A 21366-nucleotide genomic window follows, 5' to 3' on the forward strand; every position below is an offset into this window, starting at 1 on the left:
CTCTTTTTGTTTTTTGTGTGTGTGTTTATTTATTTATTTTGATAGACAGCAAGCATGTGCAGGAGGGGCGGAGAGAGAGAGAGAATTCCAAGCAGGCTCTGCACTGTCAGTGCGAGGAGCCCAATGAAGGGCTCAAACTCACGAACCCGAGAGATCATGACCTCAGCCAAAATCAAGAGTTGAATGCCTAACTGACTGAGCCACCCATGCGCCCCTCAAGCCACTTTCAATAGAGGGAGCATAGTCCTGAGGGCTGAAGGGCAGGGAAGGATACAGGGCTCAGGCAGAGGTGCCAGGAGGGGAGAAGGGGACCCCCAGGTTGGAGGCCAGAGGTGCACAGGCATGGTGGGAAATGCATTCTCAGTCCGGGGCTGCCCTCCCCTGGCCCCATTGCCCCGACAAACATCTACCAAGGGGTATCTGCCAAGGTGTGCGACCCTTCCCTGTGGCCTGCCACACTATCAAAGCCCTCCTCCTGCCTCCTTAGGCTCCCAGCATGGTTCCCCTCCAGGGACTAAGGGTCCTAGGAGCAATTCCTACAGCGTCAGGGCAGATGGAAAGACTAGAACTAAAATCCGTAACTCGATTTTAGTGACAGAGCCAGACACGCTCCACAAACTGGGCCCAATCCCAGTACCTAGACTTAGAAGACTGTAATATCATGATATAATAAGAACTATATGTTTGGTCTTCCTCCCAGGTCCCAGGCAGAGCTCCTAAGTCCTTAGAATTTCCTCAAGAGGATGAGACTGTCTTTTGTTATTCATAAGCCCCTTTCAACAACTCCTGAGTTTATGCTAATGAGGTGACTCTTGGCTGCTGTGGCTGGTTGCCAGGGGAACCAACCACGTGATTTCAGCCGCGCCTACCAACCTCAGAGGAGGAGGGGCTAATCACCAATGGCCAAGGGTGTAGTCAATCATACCTACATTACAGAACTTCCATAAAAGCCCTAAACAATGGGGTTCCAAGAGTTTCTGGGTTGGTGAACACATCCACATACTAGGAAGGTGGTGCACCCCAAACTGCACAGGGACAGAAGCTCCTGCGCCTGGGATCCTTCTGGACTTTGCTCTGTGAACCCCTTAGTCTGGCTGTTCATTTATATCCCTTACAGTAAACTGGTAAACATGTTTCCCTGAGTTCTGTGAGCCATTACCACAAATTATTGAACCTGACAAGGGGGTCATGGGAACCCCCAATTTGTAGTCAAGTCAGACAGAAGAGTGTGTAACATGGGGACTCATGATTTGCAAAATTGGTGTGTGAAGTGGCAGGGGTGGGGTGGGGGGGGCAGTCTTGAGACTAAGACCCTTAACCAGTACGGTCCATGCTAACTCCAGGTAGTTAATATCAGAAGTGAATTAAACTGTAGGGAGACCACCTGGGGCCCACAGAAAACTGGAGAAGGAAAACTCACATATTCAATGTCAGAAATGCTCTGAATAGAGACACAGTTCTCCTTTAGGGGAGAATGTCCCTGACCCCATGGGGAGCTCACAGACCTCTGCCCACTGGGGGCAGGAGGAAACTCCAGTGGCCACATCAAGGCTTCCCAGAATGCCCATGCACACTTCTACAGCTCCCCCTCTCAGCCCGTCCCTGAGGGAGGTGGTGTGGGCTCTGATGGGGCCTGCTCTGAATCCCCCCCAGAAACCCTTTCTGGGGAGATGAGGAGGATAGGGTCTGGGCTCTGGAAAGAGCCTTGAGTTTCTCTAAGTAAGGCCAGCAACTTGTTTTCCTCCCACCCCCACAAAATATATCCAGCTTCTCTATCCCCATCTGTTCGGGATACCGAAACACCTTTTCTCCTTCTCTTCTCCCTCCTCCTTTTACCCTTTTTTTTTCTTCGCATTCTCCCCTTACCCTCTCTTTTATTCTCTCGTTTATTCAAGAAACTCTGTGTCTGTTATGAGTCAGACGCTGCAGAGCAATACAGGAGTGAATAAAACAGCCCTAGTCTCTGCCTGCACAGAGCTTATAGTCTGGGGGTCATGACAAACATTTTGCATTTTATGCTAAATGCTAAGAAGGCTCAGATGATGAATTACCTTCCTATGCTACTGCAACAAAGCAGACTCGGTGACCTAACTGCCCCAATTTCTTACGGTTCCGGAGGTCAGAAAGTCCAATATAGGCGTCACTGGACTACAATGGAGATGTCTGCAGGGCTGCGTTTCTTCTGGAGGCTCTAGGGTGAGTCCATCTCCTTGTCTTTTCCAGATTCAAGACATTCTTTGCCCTGTGGCCCCTTTCACCATCTTCAAAGCCAGTAGCAAAGCATCCTCAAATCTCTCCTTCTCTGACCCTCCCGCCTCCTTCCTTCCCTTATAAGGACCTTGTGATTCTATTGGATCCACCTGAATAATCCAGGTAACTCTCCCCATCTTAAGATCCCTAACTTAATTACACCTGCCAAGTTCCTTTTGCCATGTAAGGTAATACATTCACAGGCTTTGGGGATCACAACGTGGACATCGTTGGTGGGGGCATTGTTTTGCCTCCCACAGATGCGTTTTAAGACAAGGAGTCACATGGTCTGATTCAGCTGCGTGGGAAGGTAATACATTTCAAGAGCAGCAAATCAAACATGGAGACATGTCTGTTAGGATATGGCAGAAGTCCAGGGGATGGCGGAGGGACTTGATGTGGAGCCAGGACAGCGGAGATGGAAAGGCATTCTGTGTAGGTGAGCTGGGAGGCAGAACGGATCATGGGCTTGGTGACAGACAGGCCAGACACGGCTGGCAAGTGCACTCATCCACATTATGCGGCTGAGTTCTCACCAACAGTATGTGGAGGTGACGAACTGCTCTCAAAGGCTCCCCTCACATAGTCCGCGCCCTTTCTCTCCCTCTCCCTTCTCTGTAGCATCCTTGGAGGCCACACGTTGAGGGTGGCAGTGTCCTGAGATGGAAGGAACCCAGATCTCTGAACGACTGTGCAGAGTCAAGCCCCATCTCCCACCTCTGCCAATCACACCGGCCTATGACGTGTGCAAGCAATCGAGACTGGTGTGCTGAGTCTCTGCAACTTTCAGGTTTTTTTTTTCGGTTGGTTGGTTTTTGGTTTTTGTTACTGCAGCAAGAAGTCTAGGCTACCTTGACTAATGCAGTGAAAGAGAAGGAGGTACCAAGGATGCTATGTGGATTTCTGGCTTGAGGTGGCTAGAGAGGTTCGCCATTCCCCACAGGGGAGAGAACCGGGTGAGAAGCAAACGGTGGAGGGTATTGGGCTGCAGCTCAGGAGTCCCGTTTGGAGCGCGTTCAGTTTGAGGTGGTGCCAAGAGCCAAGTGGAGGTAGATTTCAAATAGGCGGTTAGATGAAAGTCCAGAGTGCAGAGGGGAAGTCGGAACTGGAAGCAGGGAACAGGGAGCGGTTGGCACAGGGGTGCGTGGTAGGGCCACGGACCTGGATGACAGGTCCCGTGAGGCGGTGTGCATTAGAGAAGAAAAGGGAAGCCAATAGGGCCTGGCCTCAACAGAAGAAGGCATGCCAGCATTCAGAGGAGGGGCTGGCAAAGAAGACGGAGGAGGGGTGGCCAGAAACATAGGGAAAACCAGACGTTAGTGACATAGCAGCCAGGAAAGCAGGCTCCAAGGAGGACACGGTCAAGTACATCATACACTGCTTCCCTCCCCTCCTCCCCCCTGCAGAAGAGGTCAAAAATCAGAATGGCTCCTATCCCCTGCGAGAGTTCTTTGCTTTGACGCCCCCAAGCCTCCCGCTTCACCTTTCCTCTGGTTCCCCAATTCTACGAAGTCCACCTGTGCCCTCCTGGCTCAGTCTGCCCGCCCCCACCCCCCACCCCAACTCAAAGTCTCTATGGCACCACGTCAGAGGAATTCAGACACCTCAAGTTTCCTGCTCCAGGGGATAGCCCTGTGCACTCTTGAGGAGCTGCTCCCACTAAGACACTGCACAAAGCAGCCAACGAGAGGAAGTGCCTTGCAACAGCAGGAGGGGAAAAGACCACTTGGGCACACTGAACAGAGAGAGAACACAGGGCCATTAGCCTCAACTGGAACAAAATAAGGAGCTAATCGCAGGTTGTCATGGTGATGATTTCGTCCAGTTCCCCACAGTGCTCAAAACCCATGAGACCAGGGGCACCAAAGGGACTCAGACAAAGATGCCGTCCTCCCTTTGAGGATGCTTGGGTATTGTTAGAACAAGCCCCTCATTTTAGCACACAATTCAAGGGTAAAAAATGATTCAATTTACTGCAATTTACTTTACAGCCAATATTTCTGATCCGTAAAATGGGGACCAGCTGTGATCTCAGTGCAAGGGGCATCGGGGGTTGGGGACTGAAGATGCAGCCCTCCCCTCTGGAAGTCAGTGGTTCTCGAAGTGGGGATCCCAGACCAGGAACACCATAGAGAACTTGCCAGAAACACAGATGTTCAGGCCCCACCCAGCCCCACTGAGTCAGAAATTCTGGGGCTGGGTCCAGTAATTCTGTGTTTTAACAGCCTTCCAGGAAGTTCTGATGCAGGCTCAAGTGTGAGAACTACAAGACTAAAGAAAAACCAGTTTGGACAGAAACGGAACCCTTTGTCAGACAGGGGCAGTAAATTCCTCCGGGTGAGGGTCCCTGTAGACCGCACTTCTCATGCTGGGTGCCCGTTCAGTCTCAGAGCAGCAGGGAGGTGCAGTCAAGAAGCTGATCTTGCTCCTGGGGTGAGGAACCTGGGCCCAGCCCTGAAGTGGCCCCCCTTCCTCCGGGCCTCTCCTCTTCTGGTGAGAGTGGAGGTGGGGGCTGGGACGCAACACTTTGCACCCAGGACAGGCCTCAGGGACTGGATCAGAATAGCAACGAGCAGGCTTTCTCATCTTCCCTCCAAGCCTCCTCCCTCCTGCCCCAGCCGTGGCCACCGTAGGCCTCTTCCATCTTTTCCAGAGTAGAGGGGACCCTCAAGGAGGACCACACCCAAAAAGCCCACGGAAATGCAGAGAGGGCCTCCAGGCTGTGGAAGCCCACAGCCCTGCAAATGGGAGGTGCTGGCTGGACTCACCCTGCACGGGCAGGCCACTTGGGCTGAGCAAGGAGAACAAAGCCGCCAACCCAGTAGGCTGCGCCTGTGACCTGTGTGGGTCCCGGGGACTGTCAAGAGTGGAGACACCGTTCCCACGCACAGGAGTCCTTTCTCCTTCTCTCTGGGCACAAGAGCACTGCGGCACAAAGGGCACCCCCCGGCTAGAAGGGCAGACCTGGGTCCTGTCCCAGAGCTGGCTCCAGCCTTCTGTGTGACTCAGCCAGTGACTGCCACCTCCAGCCTCGACCTCTCCCTGGGTCACGTGACAGAGCTGGACTCAGTGCTGTCTCAAGCCCCATTGAGCTTTCAGGGCTTAGGATGAGGTACAAAACCATTAAATATAGCTCCTCAATAACAGTCTCAATAAACATCTTTAAAACACACCAAGGATGCTGTGAACAAAACCACGTAGTGGTCCGTGGCCTGACCTGTATTTTCTACCCTCTTCAGCTGTCTGCTGAGCTCCGGTACCTTTCCCCGCTACCCCAATCCCACCCCTACATCTCTCTGTCCCTTGGCTTCTACTCCAAAGGCCACTCTGTGCATTACCATGTCCTCTTTGGGGTGTCCCAGGGACAGACAAGGATTTGACCAGAAACAGCTGCCTTCGTGGGAGCTTCCCACAGCCCCAACCACACACGCACGGTAGCATGGAACAACCTCACCCCCAGCAGACCAGTGTCCTCCTTCCAATGCACTCACTTCACTGGATTTACAAGATGATGGGGAAACATACGAAATACATATAAATATATTTCTAAAACAGGTCAGTGCATTACTGTGAGTTCACAACTCACAGTTACTGGAACAAGCCGACAGATCTTCTTTTTCCATTTGCAAGTGCATCGTGCGCTTAGGGACAGAAGCGGCAGGGGAGGGGCAAAAAAGGGGTGCAGCAAGAGGGCTGGCCTCTCTCAGTTCACCCAAGCACGGACTGGCAACCCCATGCCAACTGCCAATTCTCTGTTACATCTGACTCTTGGCTAAGAATGAGCTCCCAGCCTGGCTTGCTTGTGCTCTGGGACCTGTTCCCTCATCCGAGACGACGTGGGCACCCCGTGGATGCTATCTTCTGCCCACACCAATGGTTCTCAAACTTGAATATCCTGTAGAATCATCTGAAGGCTTTTAACACATACTTTTAATAACCTCCCTCCCCCGCCCTGCCCCCAAATGCTGATCACATGGGCCCGGGAAGGGCCTGGATATCAGCATCTTTAAGTGTCCCCCAGGGTTTCTAACGCACTGCACACAGCACAGAGACGAACTGCTGCCTGTATTTCACAATCAGGCTGAATCGGAAGGTCCAGCAGCCTGGCTCGGCTGCACAACAACAAGGATGCCGCAAGGACCCGAGGCTCAAATGGAACACACTGGGGAAATGAAGGGGCTAGCAAACTCTCCCCTGTCTGCTGACAGCAAGACCGGTGCTCTCCCAGAACTTCTACACTAGAAAGATGCCCAGAGGCCACATGCTCTGAAGCCCCTGAGGAGGGGTTCTTCCAACCTCAGCTTGTAGGGGAAAACCCCTGCTGACCACAGGCCTGCAGTGAACCGGGCTGGACACTCCTGGGTCTCTCCTTCCACGGCACTGGCGCTGGGGCCTGGGCAACCCAGCCAAGCAGGTCACTGGAAGCTGAGGCCTCATGCTATCCTGGCCCCTAGAAACACAAATGCCCTTTAGCCTTTTTGTAGCCAAGTGAAGTACAGGCCTCTGGGGGCACGTTGAAGGCCCTCCTCACCTACCTCTCTCTCCAGCCTCATTGCAACTTCCTCTTGCCAAGTGATATTTCACTGCACAAGGCAGGAGGGTGTGGTTCCGCACCTCTTCTGAGCCACAGAACAATGCAGAGGTTAAGAGCAAGGACTCCAGAACTACCAAAGGCACACGCCGGCCCCTCCTTCCCTGGCTGCGGGACTTATCAGGTAACGGGCTAACAAGCTCACTTCTGTGAGTCTGTGGAGCCTCAGCTGTAAAATGGGAGGGAAAACTCTGCCCAGCCCATGGGTGGCTGAGGTTACGTGAGCTACACCATGCAACGATATGCGCGGGAAGATTCAGAAGCTGCCCCTGGTATTTAAGTGCCAGCTGTTACGGTCCCCACCCACCCTACTCACTGTTCCCTTCCTACCTTTATCGGGTCATCCCCCACCTGGAGGTCTCTCTCCCCTTCCCATGCTTCTCCATCGGCCTTCTGCAGCCTGGATCTGGTTCCCAGCCCCTCCTCTGGTCTTCCAGAAAACCTTTCCAGATTGTTCCAAAATGCACTGCCCTGTTTCCTGCAGAGACTTCCACACTTCCCCAGAACTCAGATCTAGCAGAAGATGGGAGGGACACCCTAGAGGCAGTCCACACTGTAAGATGACAACTCTAAGTAACTATAACATACATCTCTGCCGAGTACTCAGTAAATGTCACATGTCACCCTTAGCACTTTCCACGATTGGCACTAAATGCAATAATCTTATTTGATAGGTATTATTTTCTCCTCCATTTTGCAGACCGAAAAATGAAGGTGTTAAGTGCCCTTCACGAGGTCACTTGGCTGGTGATGGGGGCTAAGGCCTCAGGGTATCCTATCCTTCTTCCGAGGCAGTGTATCCCAGTGGTTGAGGGCACAGAATGCCTGGATACAAGTTTCACTTCTGTATCTTATTGAACTGTCTCTAAGCAAGGTATAAAACCTCCTTGTGCCTCAGTTTTCTCATCTATAAAATAGGGGTAATAATAGGCCCTACCTCCTAGGTTGCTGCAGAGGGAGAAGAAAAGCACTAGCACAGTGACCAACACATGGTAAGTCTTTGTAAGTATTGACTATTAACATGATCCATCCCACCCCCACACTTTAATAGAGAATGTTCTAAGCCACAGAGAAAGAAAGGGCCACAGAGGTGGTGGTCCAGCTGGGCCCTCAGCCTCCTTTTCTTTTCCACCTGTTAGCTGCCTTTTGACTTTGCTTAATAAGGTTTCAGCTTATCATGTGAGTTGAAAGAATGAGTGAGTGAATGAGTGGGTGAACAAAATAAACGAGTGACTAAGAGTGAACGAGGGAGTGAATGAGTGAGTGAATGAATGAGTGAATGAATGAGTGAATGAATGAGTGAACAAATAAGTGAATGAATGAGTGAGTAAGCAAATAAGTGAGCAAATGAGTAACTGCCTGAATAAGAGAATGGGTGAGTAAATGAATGAGTGAGTGAATGAATGAATGAATGAATGAATAAACAAATGAATGAGCAACTGAAGGAATGAATGAATGAGTGAGTCAATGAATGAGTGTGTGGGTGGATGAGTGAATTTCTTCCACAGACCTGGGGTCCCTCACCCAAGTCCAGTTTTAAGGGTGACCTGTGGTGGGTCCTGACTCACAGGGCCCCTAGGACTCTCAGCCAGACCCTCTCTGTAGCCCACCCCCAGCCACCCCCTCTCTGTAGCCCACCCCTCCAATTCAGGGTTCCAGATACAGGGAGTTACCAATTCCCCTCCCCCTCCTCTTGCTGCTGGGGTCCCCTCAGCCTAGAATGTTCTTGCCACTCATCCATCCCTGGGCTTTCACCTGCCATCACGTGTCTGCTCCTCCCTAAGCCTAGCTTATGGGTTTCAACCTCAGGAATCACCTGAGGAGCCTTTAAAAATCATGACTATAATGAGCTGTGGTTCTGATTTAATTGGTTTGGATTGTGGCTTGGGTACATTTTTCTAAAAGCTCCTGGTGATTCTGATGTGCAGCAAGGTTTGAGAACCAAGAATCTGGTTTAAATGCCCCCTTTTCCATAAATCCTTCCCTACCTTCCCCACAGAGAACTCCTTTCCCCCTCTTCTGAGCATCACTGTGTGGAGGACAGTGAGACCCCCTCCCCCCACTCCCCCTGGGGAGGGAGTCCATCACTACATCTGTCTCACTCATGCTTCTTCTTCAAGAACACCCCTGTGGGTAGGCCTTCATGTCCTTTCCTAACCCAGGGCTCCCCAAATTGCTGTACAATTAACCTGCACCCCACCCCACCTCCACCTCTACTCTTCCCTCCTGGATGTTTCTCATTGTTCAACCCCAAGTGTATCTGAGACCTGCCCTGGGCTGGGAAGCAGGGCACCTCAGCCTGATACCCACTCCCACCCCTGTGTGGTCTAAAGAGTCCCTGCCCCCAGGGCTCCCCGCCTCCCATATCCTGGACTAAAGGCTTGGACCAGATATTCATTTGGTTTCCTGCAACTGTTGTGCCCATCTGGGCCCCCTGCTTCAGCCTCCCTGGATGGCGGGGCCTAGAATCCACTTTCGGCCTTGGTTAGGGCTAAGCCAGAGCCCGGCTGGGAGGGAAAGGCCAGCATGGCCAGGAGCAGCTTCATTACCAGTTAATGTTCACTGACTGTACAGGGAGCTCAGCCCAGAGGGACCGTTACATTTAACTGGGCTGCCGATTAATCAAGTATTTAAACAGATGGTGCTCAGAAGAGCTCCTCATAAATGGGGAGGATCCAGAGGGAAAAGTGGAGCCCTCTAGTCTGGGCAGAGAGCCCAGCCTCCAGCAAGTGAGGTGCAAGTGAGGCCGGCAAGACCTCCAGGGATGCCCCCACCCCCAAATCCCCAAGCTCCCACACAGACCCTCTTCCTGACCCCACTGGGACTCAGGAAGCTGAGGGTGCCTCGGCCCCATGGGCCTCAGTGTCCCATCTGCAATGGGGAGCTGGGAAGGGAGGGTTACACAGACCCCTGGTTCTCAGCCAGGGGTCATGCCACCCCCTCAGGACACTTGGAAAAGGTGCAAGGGATTTTGGGTTGTCACTGGCATCTAACGGAGAGAGCTCTGGCTGCTAAGCGTCCCGCAGCGCACACCCCATCCAGCATCAGAAAGCAGTACCCACCCCCCACCCCCGCCCCGCCACAATGCTAACGGCAGCCCCAGGAGAAGGACTGCAGCCAGCAGTGGGGTTCCTCCTGCAGCCTTGTTCTCTGGCTTCTGATGGAGTGAGCAGAGGAAGAGGGAAATGACCCCACATTGCCTGCCCTGGGCTGCCCAGGTGCTCTCTGGCTCAGCCACTGGCAACAGCTGTGTCCCTGCTGCCACCAGGCCCGGGCTGCTTGCTAATGAGCTCTCTAACGGCAGCTTCCCAGCTCAGACACCAGCCCCCATGGGAAAGAAGTGGCCACAGCCAGCCACCCAGAACAGCCTCCTCCAGAATGAGACATCCAGGGCAGGCTGTCCCCGAGGAGGGAAACCTGAGGGTCCTGCCCAGAGCAGATCCAGGACTCCTCGCCCCGAAGGGTTTTCAGAAGGACCCAGGTGTCTGAACCTTCCACAATTCTCTACAAAATGGCCAGAGGCTGGGACGCCAGTTTCCAAAGGTTGGGCTGGATACGCTAGGGACGCCAAGCCTTCCTCACCACCCTACTCACCTGGGAAGGAGTCATTCAAGCCCATCAGGTCGTTCACCCTCTGGATCTTCTCCAGGCACATGGCTTGCTCCTTCTTGAAGATGCAGTCAGAGTGCATGGCAGTGACCTGCAAGGGACACATGGGATGGACGGTAGGAGCGAGCCGCGAGGTTCATGTACAAGCCCTTTTACCTAAGCCCCAGGGGCAGTGTGTGAGGGATGGGGAGCAGAAGCAGGAATAGTGCCAAAGAGATTTCCAGGCCAGCAGGGGCCCCGGACTCCACTTTACCACAGATTCCCTGAGGCTCTTCTTCACCAATTCAATGTGTGGCCTTCAGTGGACTCCACCCCACCCTGGGTCTCAGTTTCCATGTGTTATAATAATATTAACAAACACATATATAACATTATATTATGCACATGCGTTATTCTGTCATATGCATGTACACCTCAAGAACACTACAGAGTAGGTACTATTTTCGTCATTCTCCATTTGACAGATGTGAATCTAAGCACAGAGACATTAAGTAACTTTCTCGAAGTCACACAACTTAGTAGACCATACAGCAAGGATCTGAACCTAGAGCAGTCTGGCTCCCGAGACCACTGAGGCTATTGGTGTGCCTTAGGGAAGCAAGTAGGGGGTGGGAGAGAGAAGGGGCTAAGAAAGCGCATCCTCTCTCTCCTCTGGGGACTCAGAAAGGAGGTGCACTCCCAGGGCGGCAGGCAAGGGAGCAGTGGTTGCATTCAGCAGGACCTACTAGCTGCTCTCATTTAGTCCTGCCCACATTTTACAAAAGCAGAAACCAAGACTCAGAATATTAAAAAGTTCCTGCCCAAGGTCACACAGCCAGCTAGCGGCAGGTACTACATTTAAGCATAGGACAAAGTAACTTCAAAGCCCATGCATTACTATCATGACAGCTGTGTTCTAATGCTATCACTTTAACTTAAAACTCTGGGGCAGGGATGGTTCTTCAAAGGGATGTCTGCAAATACGGAGGCAGGCACAAGGCATGTTGAAGGATCCAGTCTAGTCTTGACTATTCACAGATGTTTTGGCTTCCGGGGAGAGGGGCAAGCTTCTCCGTGGTCACGCAGTAAGGCAGGAAAGAGGCAGGACTGGCATCCAGGGCTCCGAAAACAGCGCATCCACTGCTGGTCTAAATTCCCAGGTTGAGAGGCAGAAGCCAATGCCTAGGGACCCTCCTCCCTGACCCTTCCCGTGTTCAGGAAGAGGCATGAGCAAAGAGCAGGCTTCTGAGCTCTAACCTAGCAGAGACTCATGGGCTGGGGACTGGGATCAAAATACTTTCTGCCACTGTGACTAGGGCCCCTGCATACAGTCAAGCAGGTTGTATACTGCACAACTCTAAAGGTTGCCACACATGTCACCAACATAATAGATTTATAAATTGTGTCACAATTTCTGGCCAAATGAGTACAGGGTCTTGAGGAAGGGGCACCCTTTGTAATTCACACAAAGGCACTGAATGGCCCAGTGGGGGTTCAGGCAGAGATACCAGCCAGGTGAACTGAGCTTGGCTAAGGGCATACAAAAGACGCAGCTTCTTCTCTGGGATGAGGGTTCAGATGAGCCTGGGGCTCCAAATGATCACAGAGGGGAGGGTCCTGGGCTCTTACCACAGGCAGCAGGAGGAAGGCAGCCAGAGAGGCCTGCAAGATGCTGGCCATGACGCTTCTCAATCCGGAAGGAGGCTCAGGCCAGCACTGCTCGCCTCCCACTCAGAGCAGCGCTGGGCAGCCCCAAGGTGTCTACAGGCTAGAGAGAAAGGAAGGCATGAGCCCTGTGGGTCCAGTGGCAGAGGAGGGGCAGGGACAGCCCTTCTTCTTGACACCCCCCCTTACCTGTAGCAAGGCTCTCAGTCTCCAAGGGTAACCCACCCCCCGCCTTTGTCCATGCATTCTTTATTCTTCTATCAAACAAACACCTGCTGGGCTCCTACTCAGTACTAGGCTCTGGGGATGCAGTGGGAACACACCGGCTCAGGCCCCCATCAGACTACCAGAATGGTCTGGATGGCTTTCCCCTCTGCAGGGGACAACTGTCTCCCCCTATCTCCCTCCACTGAGACAGAGTTTTAGCTGGCACATGTGTGCCCACCCAGCAGGGACATTTCTTGGTCCCTCTTGCTCTCAGGTGCAGGCATGCGGTGAAGCTCCCACCTACAGAATACAGCTGGCAGGGCCACGTGTCACCTCTGTACCACCTGTCCATAATGCAGCACGAGCTCTCCGCTTCTGTGCCTTCGCCCTTTCCCAGTGCCGGACCCTACAAGCCTGGAAGGCCTACCTAGCGCCAGACTGCTACATGAGAAAGAACCTCTCGCCACAGAGGGTCACTGTGTTCCAGCTGCCGAGCCTGGCCCGCTAGCAAACAGAACCTCCTTTCACCCTGCCTCAGCCCACCTGACCTCCAGGATAAAGCCTCTGCCACTGCGACATACAAAACCAAGTGAGTGCTGAAAAGCATGCTCCAAGGGGAGGGGGGGGGACTCTAGAGGACTGGGGCTGATGGTGGGCACCAGACAGGGTACAGGGAGTCGAGTACGGAGGGCATGGGAGCCCTGGCACATTCCCAGGGGAAGAGCCTGGTCTGCTTCTCAAATCAATCGTAAACGCATATTCCTTTCAACCTTGCAATTCCGCATCTGGGTATCTGTTGAGAAATATTTACACTTGCCCAAAAAAAAATAAAAAAAAAAAAGCACATGCAACAGTATTCACTGCAGCATGGCTTAAAATAGCATCAACAGCAAAAAACGAAGCAACAAAGCATTCATCAAGCAGGCACTGTTAATAGGTCCCAGTAGCCATGCAATGGAATACTACACAGTAATTTAAACATTGTTATTTTTACTACTATTAAATTATTAATAAAACAATTCCATAGGCCTGTGTCAGGGCCACCACTAACCCATAGGTGCCTGGTTCAGAGACCCGTGGGGGCTGCGTCCTTAGTCACTGCATACACCCCCCCACAGTGGGCAGAGCTGCCGTTACCCCGGTTCCTTTGTGCCCCTGGCCCTCTGCGCACCCACGCATCCTCCTTCTCTGCTGGCCTCTCCAAGCACAATCTGGTGACAAGCAAGTACCCACAAAGGAGAAAGAAAATGAGCCACAGGAATGTGCAACAAAAGGCAGCCCTGTCTTGCCCACCTCTTGCTCAACCTACTCAGGGCCCACTCAGAGATGTTGAGGGAGGCCTTGGGTATCCCCAAGATATGCTCTGAGAGGCCCCGGGGGCCCTGAAGGTGCTGGTGCAGGCTCTCCCTCGCGGGCCAGGAAGGACTGGGCAGGCTGGGGAAGCGCTGATCCCATCATCCCCAGGCGTCCCGGGGCACCAGCTGTGCTGGACTCGCAGGCTTTAATTTCTGCACCCACTCCCAGGGCCCTCCACACCTCTGGTGATCACGGGCTGCATCTGGCAATGACCTGGCACTGGTGGTCCCCAGAGGGCTCGGGCACCTGCACCATCCGTGGGAGTCTACAGCCCTGTCTGCTGAAACAGGAGCCGACACTCCTGCCCGCCTGGATGGAACAGAGGGATGCCTGGCCCCGGGCCCCTCAGCACATGCTGCAGGCTGTCCCTCTCTCGGCCAGCAGAGGGCTCAGAGAAGACACCGTAAGGCAGAAAGCCTCTGTGATCTGAGCTGCCTCTTCCGCACCTACGACAGTGTCAGACAGGCTGGAAGGCTGGTGAGATGTGAAGGCAGGTGGGCCTCCACCCCGGGCAATGCCAGGTAGCCCCGGCCCCTGCATCAGCCCTTCTGGTGGGGGGCCAGCAGCCTCAGCCTCCAGCAGCCAGCCATCATCTAGACCACGTGCTTCTGTAGGTCTCAGCTTTCTTAGCCAAGAGGAAGGTGACTCCTCACCTCAGCTCCCTCGTGGCCAGCAGGGCCCAGACAAGAGCCAGAGAAGGGAAGTGAATATACAGCCCGTGTCGCCAAGTGGACGTAGTGCTCCTTCCTCAGGGGCCACCTCTCCTATACTCCCAGCAAGGCGCCACCACAAACATGAGCTAGCTGTTGCTTCAGCCCTCTTGGGGGAGGCCTCTGCCCTGGGGCACAGAGCGACGTTCCTGGAGGAAGACAGCGGACAAGAGCACTCAGAAGTGAAAGCAGAGAGCTCCCTGCTGTCAGCGACACCCTGAGACGGCAAAGGCACCACCAGCTTCCTTCAGGATGGGGCTCCCACAGGCGGACACTTGCTTCCTGCTCCCCGATCCCCGACCCTGGTCCGAAGGTATGCTCACACTCAACCGGGATGCCCATCAGGACCACTGAGGAACATTTAAAACTACCCCTGGCCTGGGGCGCCTAGGTGGCTCGGTCGGTTGAGCATCTGAGTTTTGGTTTTGGCTCAGGTCATGATCTCACAGTTCATGGGATCGAGCCCTGCGTCAGGCTCTGTGCTGGCAGTGTGGAGCCTGCTTGGGATTCTCTCCTTCTCCCTCTCTCTCTGCCCCTCCCCTGCCCGTGCTGTCTCTGTCTCCTTCAAAATAAATAAATAAACTTAAAAAAAAAAAAAAATAGCCCCAGCCCAACTGAGTCAGTCTCTCCGGGGCCGGGGCTCCAACATCAATGTTGTTTACAGCTGTCCAGGTAACTCTCACGTAGAGTAGGGATTTTAAAGGCCCTGTTTTGACCTTCATTAGAACGAAGAGAGCTGGTCCAGAAGAGCAGGCAGCTTCCACGGCTCTGCTTGCTCTAGGGGCAAGTGGGTGGTAGCAGGCAAGCAGAGAATGAGTTCATGTTTGAGAGCAGGCTGATTTCTGATTATCTCCTCTCTCTCTCTCCCTCTCTCTCTCATACACACACACACACACACACACACACACACACACACACACACACACACAGGTTCATGGAGAAGAGCATAAACACCTGTCAACCCCACAGAGACAAAGAGAGATGTTTATCCCCAGGGTACCCACTGGAGGCATCAGTACACCGCCACATGTGGAATACACAAAGGTGGAAGCTCCTTCAGGGACTGCCAGACAACTCCACGCGCATTCACACGCTCCTTCACAGAAATGCAGAGGCACATTCAGAATGCAGAACAAAGGTACGCACAGATGCGACCACACAGCATCGCAGAGATTCACACGTGTTTATCAGATTCTTGATCTGTGCCCCAATACACACACTGATTCTGCAAAGGCATCCAGATGTACAGAGGCAGTCAGAAATGTCTGGATTCAGGCACGGGCACACACGCACAAACATGCGCACGCTCACGCGCTCGCCCGGGGACGCCAGACTTGCAGGATGCTCACGCCTGCTCTCCGCAGGCCAGCTCCTTCCTCGGCCACAGCTGCGCTGAATTAAAAACAAGCTGGAGCAGAGGCCCCAGCCCAACCATCCCCCAGCTCTGCTTTGTCACCAGGCTGCTTAGGCGATGATGTGAAGCAGCCCAGTGACGCAGGGTGGAGGGGCTGGGGTCTTCTCAAACACAAGGCCTCATCTGGGACTCGACCAGTCTTCCCGATTCCCACTGTTGCCCTCTTTTTTTTATTGAGATACATAACTGGCACATAACGTTATAGTGATTCCAGGTGCACAACGTAAGGGTTCGAGATTTGCACGTATTATGAAATGATCACCACAATAAGTCTAGTTATCATCGTCACCACACAGTTACAACATTTATTTTTCTTGTGACGAGAACTCCTAAGATCCACTCTCTTATTCACTCTCCCTCCCCCTCCGACCCACTACAGTCCACCCCCTGCCCAACTGGACTCACCAGTGAGAGAGAGGGTGGGAGCTCCCAGGCCTTGATCTTCCCATTCCCTCACCTCAGATGGAGACCTCAGGGATCACCTCCTCCAGCCTTTGCAAGACGAAGGTCTCCTCAGCCCCTCCTGGCACTCCTGCCCTCCCCGCATCCATACCCTGACACCCACCTGCACCACCCTCGCTGGACGGCGCTCAGAGTCTCCAGCTGTTGGCCACCTGCCCCAAACCCGCCCCTCTTGTGGGCCACATGCACGGTTCCCCTGCCCTCTGACATGCGTCCCTTGGGTCTGCCACCTGCAGCCCTGTCAGCTGCTCCTCTTCCCCCTCGTCCCGGCTGCCTCCCTCCTCTGCACTCCTCCAACCTGCCAGTGACCTTCACACAGGACAAGGTCAGGCCTGGCCACTGTGGTCTGGGGTCGGACTCTCTCCTCCCTGAGCACGGACACTGGGCTCTTTTGGCCCAGCCACACGGCGGACTCAGGATGACCTGGTCACTGATATTCCCAGGTTCACTTTCCTGGGTCCGGGCTCTGCTGGGGCCACTGGCTTTTACAACTGATCTGAGAACAATTCAACTCTACTCCCTGGCATTTACTGTGGTGGACTTGGGGACCATTTTGCTAGAGGTTTTAGCCTTAGGACTTCAAGCGAGCCAGTTTTGCTGTGCCTCAGTTTGACTGTAAAATAGAAATAATCATAATACCTACCTCAGAGCTATTACTCTGCGATACCACCAGATTCATGTAAGTAAACCACAGAGTATATAGCATAGTCTGGTTCCAGTGAGGGCTATACCTGCGTTAACCATTATTAAATTTCTTACTACCTGCGTCCAAGTTTTTGCACCTCTTGGTATCATCTCTATCCCCATAGCCCTGTGTGACATTCCAAACGGGAATGGCCAGACTGCTGCACCTTTATTTGCTAATGATTAACATTTATTAAACACTCAGTATGTGCCAGGCGCTCTTCCAAGTGATACATTTGCATTAACTCCTTTCACCTGCTCAAACCTCTGAGGTAGTCACTAGCATTATCCTCATTCTATAGCTGAGATGACTAAGGCACAGAGAGGCTAAGTAACTTCTCCAAGGTCACACAGCATATAGGTGGTAGAGCTGGGAAGGGAACCCAAGCAACCTGGCCCCATAGCTTGTGCACGCCTTCCCTACACTCCTGCTATTTTTTGCCTTTGGCAAGAGAAAGATCAGCTCAGAACTCATCTGTATGTTACTAGTGATCCCTCTCTCACACCTATGGGGACTTATCAGAACTTCTGCTACCCCTTGCCCATATTTCTGTATCTGAAACACCTTCCTTAGGAAGAGTGAATTATAGACACAGCATTTCACACCTGATATGGGCTTTCAAGGCCACCTTCCATTATTACTACTGAGTTACCTGTGGGGAGACTGAGGCCAGAGAGGGGGAGATACTTCCCAAGTTCGCACAGCAGAGAGTACTGGAGTCCTGTCTGACAAGAATGGGTGTGTGACAGATACCTGGTCTAGCGGGGAGTCCGCTCCCCCTTCCATACTGGGGAGGCCCTCCTCAGGCCCCATCAGCCCAGTGACTGATGGCAGCGGGAACAGACAAGAGCAGCCGTGTCCTCCGGTGAGCCACTGCGCCAAGCACACAGGAAGACAGCGTCATCAGTCAGCACACCGGAGCCAGCGGTGACTCACCAGGCTCCCAACTTTCTGCATGGAGTGGGAGGGGACTCAGAGACCCTCTAGCCATCCCTCCCTGCCCCACACCTACAGGATGCTTTCTGCTGCCCTCCGGCTGAGGACGGCCCAGCCCCCGGGATGGGGTGCTCACCTCTCTCCAGCGACTGGTCCAGGGCCTTCAGGGGAAAGCTCTGATGTCTTTCCACCCTGTTCTTCTGGGCCAGCTTTGCCTTACGGATGCTCCCACAGTGGGAGGGCAGCACCTCACCTTCCATTAGGCCACACAGATCTAGGTCCTCCTGCCCTCATGGGGCTGGGGCCATCTGGGCTATCCCCGATTGAACTCCTCTGGCCACTCAGCATCCCTCCCTGTCACCCTGCAGTGCCAAGCCTGACCTAAGACAGATGATCCACAAGAGCCTTGCTCGCCACATACTCCCTTTATTAATGAACCTGCCCCCCCAGTTCCTTCTCTCCCTCCCAAGTGGTAGAGAGGGGTTCCTTCTCTCCCTCCCAGTGCAGGAAACCAGGGAGGGAAGACTGAAAGATAAACATTACCCCCCCCAACCCCTGCCAAGCTCACCCCTCAAAGGGAGGGAACTACACTTGCTTCTGGGAAGGAACAGGGAAACTCTAGAACCTCTTCCTCCTCGGTAGGGGCAGAGCCGATGAAGAACAGAACCCAATGCCTGGGTAAGGGGCAGCCTGGCAATCGCAGGATAAATCGTTAATGCTGATGCTCCTCTGGGTATTCAAACCTTCCCCTTTCAGAACCTGGCCACTGGGGTCCTGTGCACAGTAGGTGACGGAACGCAGGTCCCTAGAAGGGCCCCCATGGTGCCACCCACACCCTTCATTTTACACGTGAGAAACCTGGGCTCAGGGCAGGGAAGGGCTAGGCTGGAACACATGTGCACCTTGGTAATGTTATCACATTTCACTTGTGAGGGTTTGAGGCCCTAAGAACCAAGAGACTCTCCCAAGGTCATGTTGCAAAGCCTTTCCACACTGACTAGTCCAGGCACATCTCCTGTCCTGGAGGGGGGTCCTGGGAGTTCTCTGCCAGGGAGAACCCCGCCCCCCTCCACCAAACAACAGCAAGAGAGGAGGAGAGGGGGAGGAGGAAGCAGAAGACAGAAGAAGGGGAAAGAGTGGGTACAGCAGGAAGGGCATCCTGGGAGGTGGTGGGAGGTATGGAGGGAGAGGCTGGAAAGGGAGGGGAAGGGAAGCCAGGAGTAGAGCCCTTTTTGTTGACAGTCTAGTGAGCCCCTCCCAGGCATGGAGGGACTGAGAGCGTCTCACCATCTGTCTGACGCTTGTCAACCAGCAGTCCCTCCTGAGTGGGTATGAGCCCCTGGAAGGGAGGGCCGGCTCTGATCGGCATGTGCCCCCATACAGGGTGGGGACCCAGAGAACTCTGACGAGTGCCTGGTGAGTGGGCTTGGGAAGGCGACCTGGGGGTGCCGAGGGGCTCAGCAAGGTGTCAGGAGGTGGGGGTGGACAAGAGGGTGGGAGGTTGGTGCCAGTCTGCAGGTGCTGGAGACCCTGCCGCCTTGGTCCCTAGGATAGTGGGAGCACAGAAGAACTGTAAGCAGGGGAGTGCAGTGAGAAGCTTCCTGGTGAAGCAATACTCCTCAGAAAGCTGGCAAGCTGAGCAGAAGGGGAAAAACCCACACTGAGGTCATTTTCTGGATTCAGGGTAGAGGTGATGGGGGCCTGGGCAGGATCCAGAGACACGGGAAAAACAGGAGACGAAAGCCTCCCTGGCCCACTTCAGGGGGAAATGGCAGGCAGGAAATGTCAGAAGGGAACAAGAGGGAGGAGAAGAAACCAAAGGCAAGACCTGGGTCACTACACAGCCTTAAATCAGAAGCTGGGAAATCTGAAGGAGCCTACAAAGGAGCGATTTATTTATTTTTTTTCTCGGTCAAGCCTCGGCAGTGCCCATTTGTCAGGGGGGGAATGTTGAGGACAGGTAAGGCACTACAGCACTGAAATGAGAGCACCCAGCTACTCCTCAAGGTCAAACCCACCTCCCACCACCACCCTGGCTGTATCTGCCTGGGCTGATCTCACCCTTGTCTGAGAACCACCGGCCCTCGATAAGGAGACCCTCCCTCCAGCCTGGGCCGTTTCAAGTCTCATTCTGCTCCCTGTGAGTTTCAAGTCCTGTTGGAAACATGAGGCATGTCCAGGCGCTCTCACATCTCCCTCCTGGTGGAGGTGGCATGGACCTGGACACGCAGGGTGAATGGGTAAGGGGGTCCAGGACCTGTCTGGTGAGCTGAAGTGACATGATGTCATTTCATTTTCATGAATGTTGTCTCCAGGTGTTCTCAGCATAGGAGATTTATCACATGGACACAGCGGAGGCCTGTCTGGAGCAGGGGTGCTGAGGTTAGGCAGGGAGCCTCTCCTGGCACTCACCCATTAAGCAGATGGGCACTCGGAGCTCCAGCCAGAGTGGAGGGAAGCATCCAAGGCCACCTAGGGCAGCTCGGGCTCCCAGGACTAAGCCTTTCCTTCTTCAATCTTTTAAACCACTTTTCTCCTCTAACCTTAGAGCCAAGAGGTTGGCAAACACTTCCAGGAGGTCAGAGCCAGCCTGTCACCTATTTTTGTACAGCCAGTGAGCCAAGAATGGTTTTTCCATTTTTTTAAATGGTCAGAAAAAAATTACAAGACTCATATTTCATGACACATAAAAATTGTATGAAATTCAAAAATGTCAGCATTCGTAAACGGAGTTTATCAGAACACAGCCATGCCCGTTTGTTTTGTTTACGCATCATCTCTAGTTGCCTTTATGCTACAACAGACGAATTAAGCAGCTACAACAGGGTGTATGGCCAGCGAAGCCTAAAATATTTACTATCTAGCCCTTCACATAAAAAGCTTGCCAACCCTCAATGTAGTCTCATTCAACACACGCACTTTTCTCCACTCCATTCCACGTGCATCTGGACTTTCATTAAGGAAGGTTTTTGTGATCTCCCTCGAGCAAATGTCTGAGTCCCCAGATATCTGTGTGCCCAGATCTGTGTGAGGCGGTGTGTCCCAATGTCCATATGTCTTTCTGCTGTTGCATGTTCTGCCCCACCTCTCTGGCAGGTGTCTTTGGAAACCTACATGCCTCCCAGGCAGTGTGTCACTCCCTCTATGTGTGTCACTGTGGGGGTGGCTGTCACCATGTGCCTCTTGACGGCATCCAGGGCTCAGTACAAATGTCGCAGCTGAGGAGTTTCCAAGCCTGTATGTTGCCAGGCAGCTGGACCACTAGGCAGGCACGTTCGGTCTCTGCACTCAGATTGCTCTGTTCAGGAATGGCCAAGGTTTCCAGGGCCTCTAGCCCTACCAGTGTGGAGAGCCCCCCAGGCGGCCCTGTTTGGGGCATCAGACCTCTGCTCACATACCTCCCCAGACGGGAAACCCACTGTCACCCCAGGTGTTGGCTCCATGCTGGGTGGCTCTCAGGGAAGCGAGGCCTTCCTGGCACTGAACTGAGCCCCTGCTCTGT

General features: G+C 53.4%; 1 protein-coding gene across 9 annotated transcripts in view; it reads right to left on the reverse strand.

Moving 5' to 3' along the window:
- ADCYAP1R1 (ADCYAP receptor type I) overlaps positions 1-21366 on the reverse strand; it is a 143013-nt gene that overhangs the window by 35751 nt on the left and 85896 nt on the right. For all 9 annotated transcript variants that reach the window (XR_008296747.1, XM_053218259.1, XM_053218258.1 and 6 more), the window contains 2 exons: positions 12059-12197; positions 10436-10541 (listed from right to left, as the gene is read on the reverse strand). Coding sequence is in view for 8 of the 9 variants with exons in the window: in XM_053218259.1 (XP_053074234.1) it covers positions 10436-10541; positions 12059-12109 (157 nt within the window). In the remaining variant the exon portion in view is untranslated. The remainder of the gene's footprint in view (positions 1-10435; positions 10542-12058; positions 12198-21366) is intronic.

The sequence above is a fragment of the Acinonyx jubatus genome, chromosome A2, assembly GCF_027475565.1.
Source record: "Acinonyx jubatus isolate Ajub_Pintada_27869175 chromosome A2, VMU_Ajub_asm_v1.0, whole genome shotgun sequence".
Classification (NCBI taxonomy): domain Eukaryota; kingdom Metazoa; phylum Chordata; class Mammalia; order Carnivora; family Felidae; genus Acinonyx; species Acinonyx jubatus.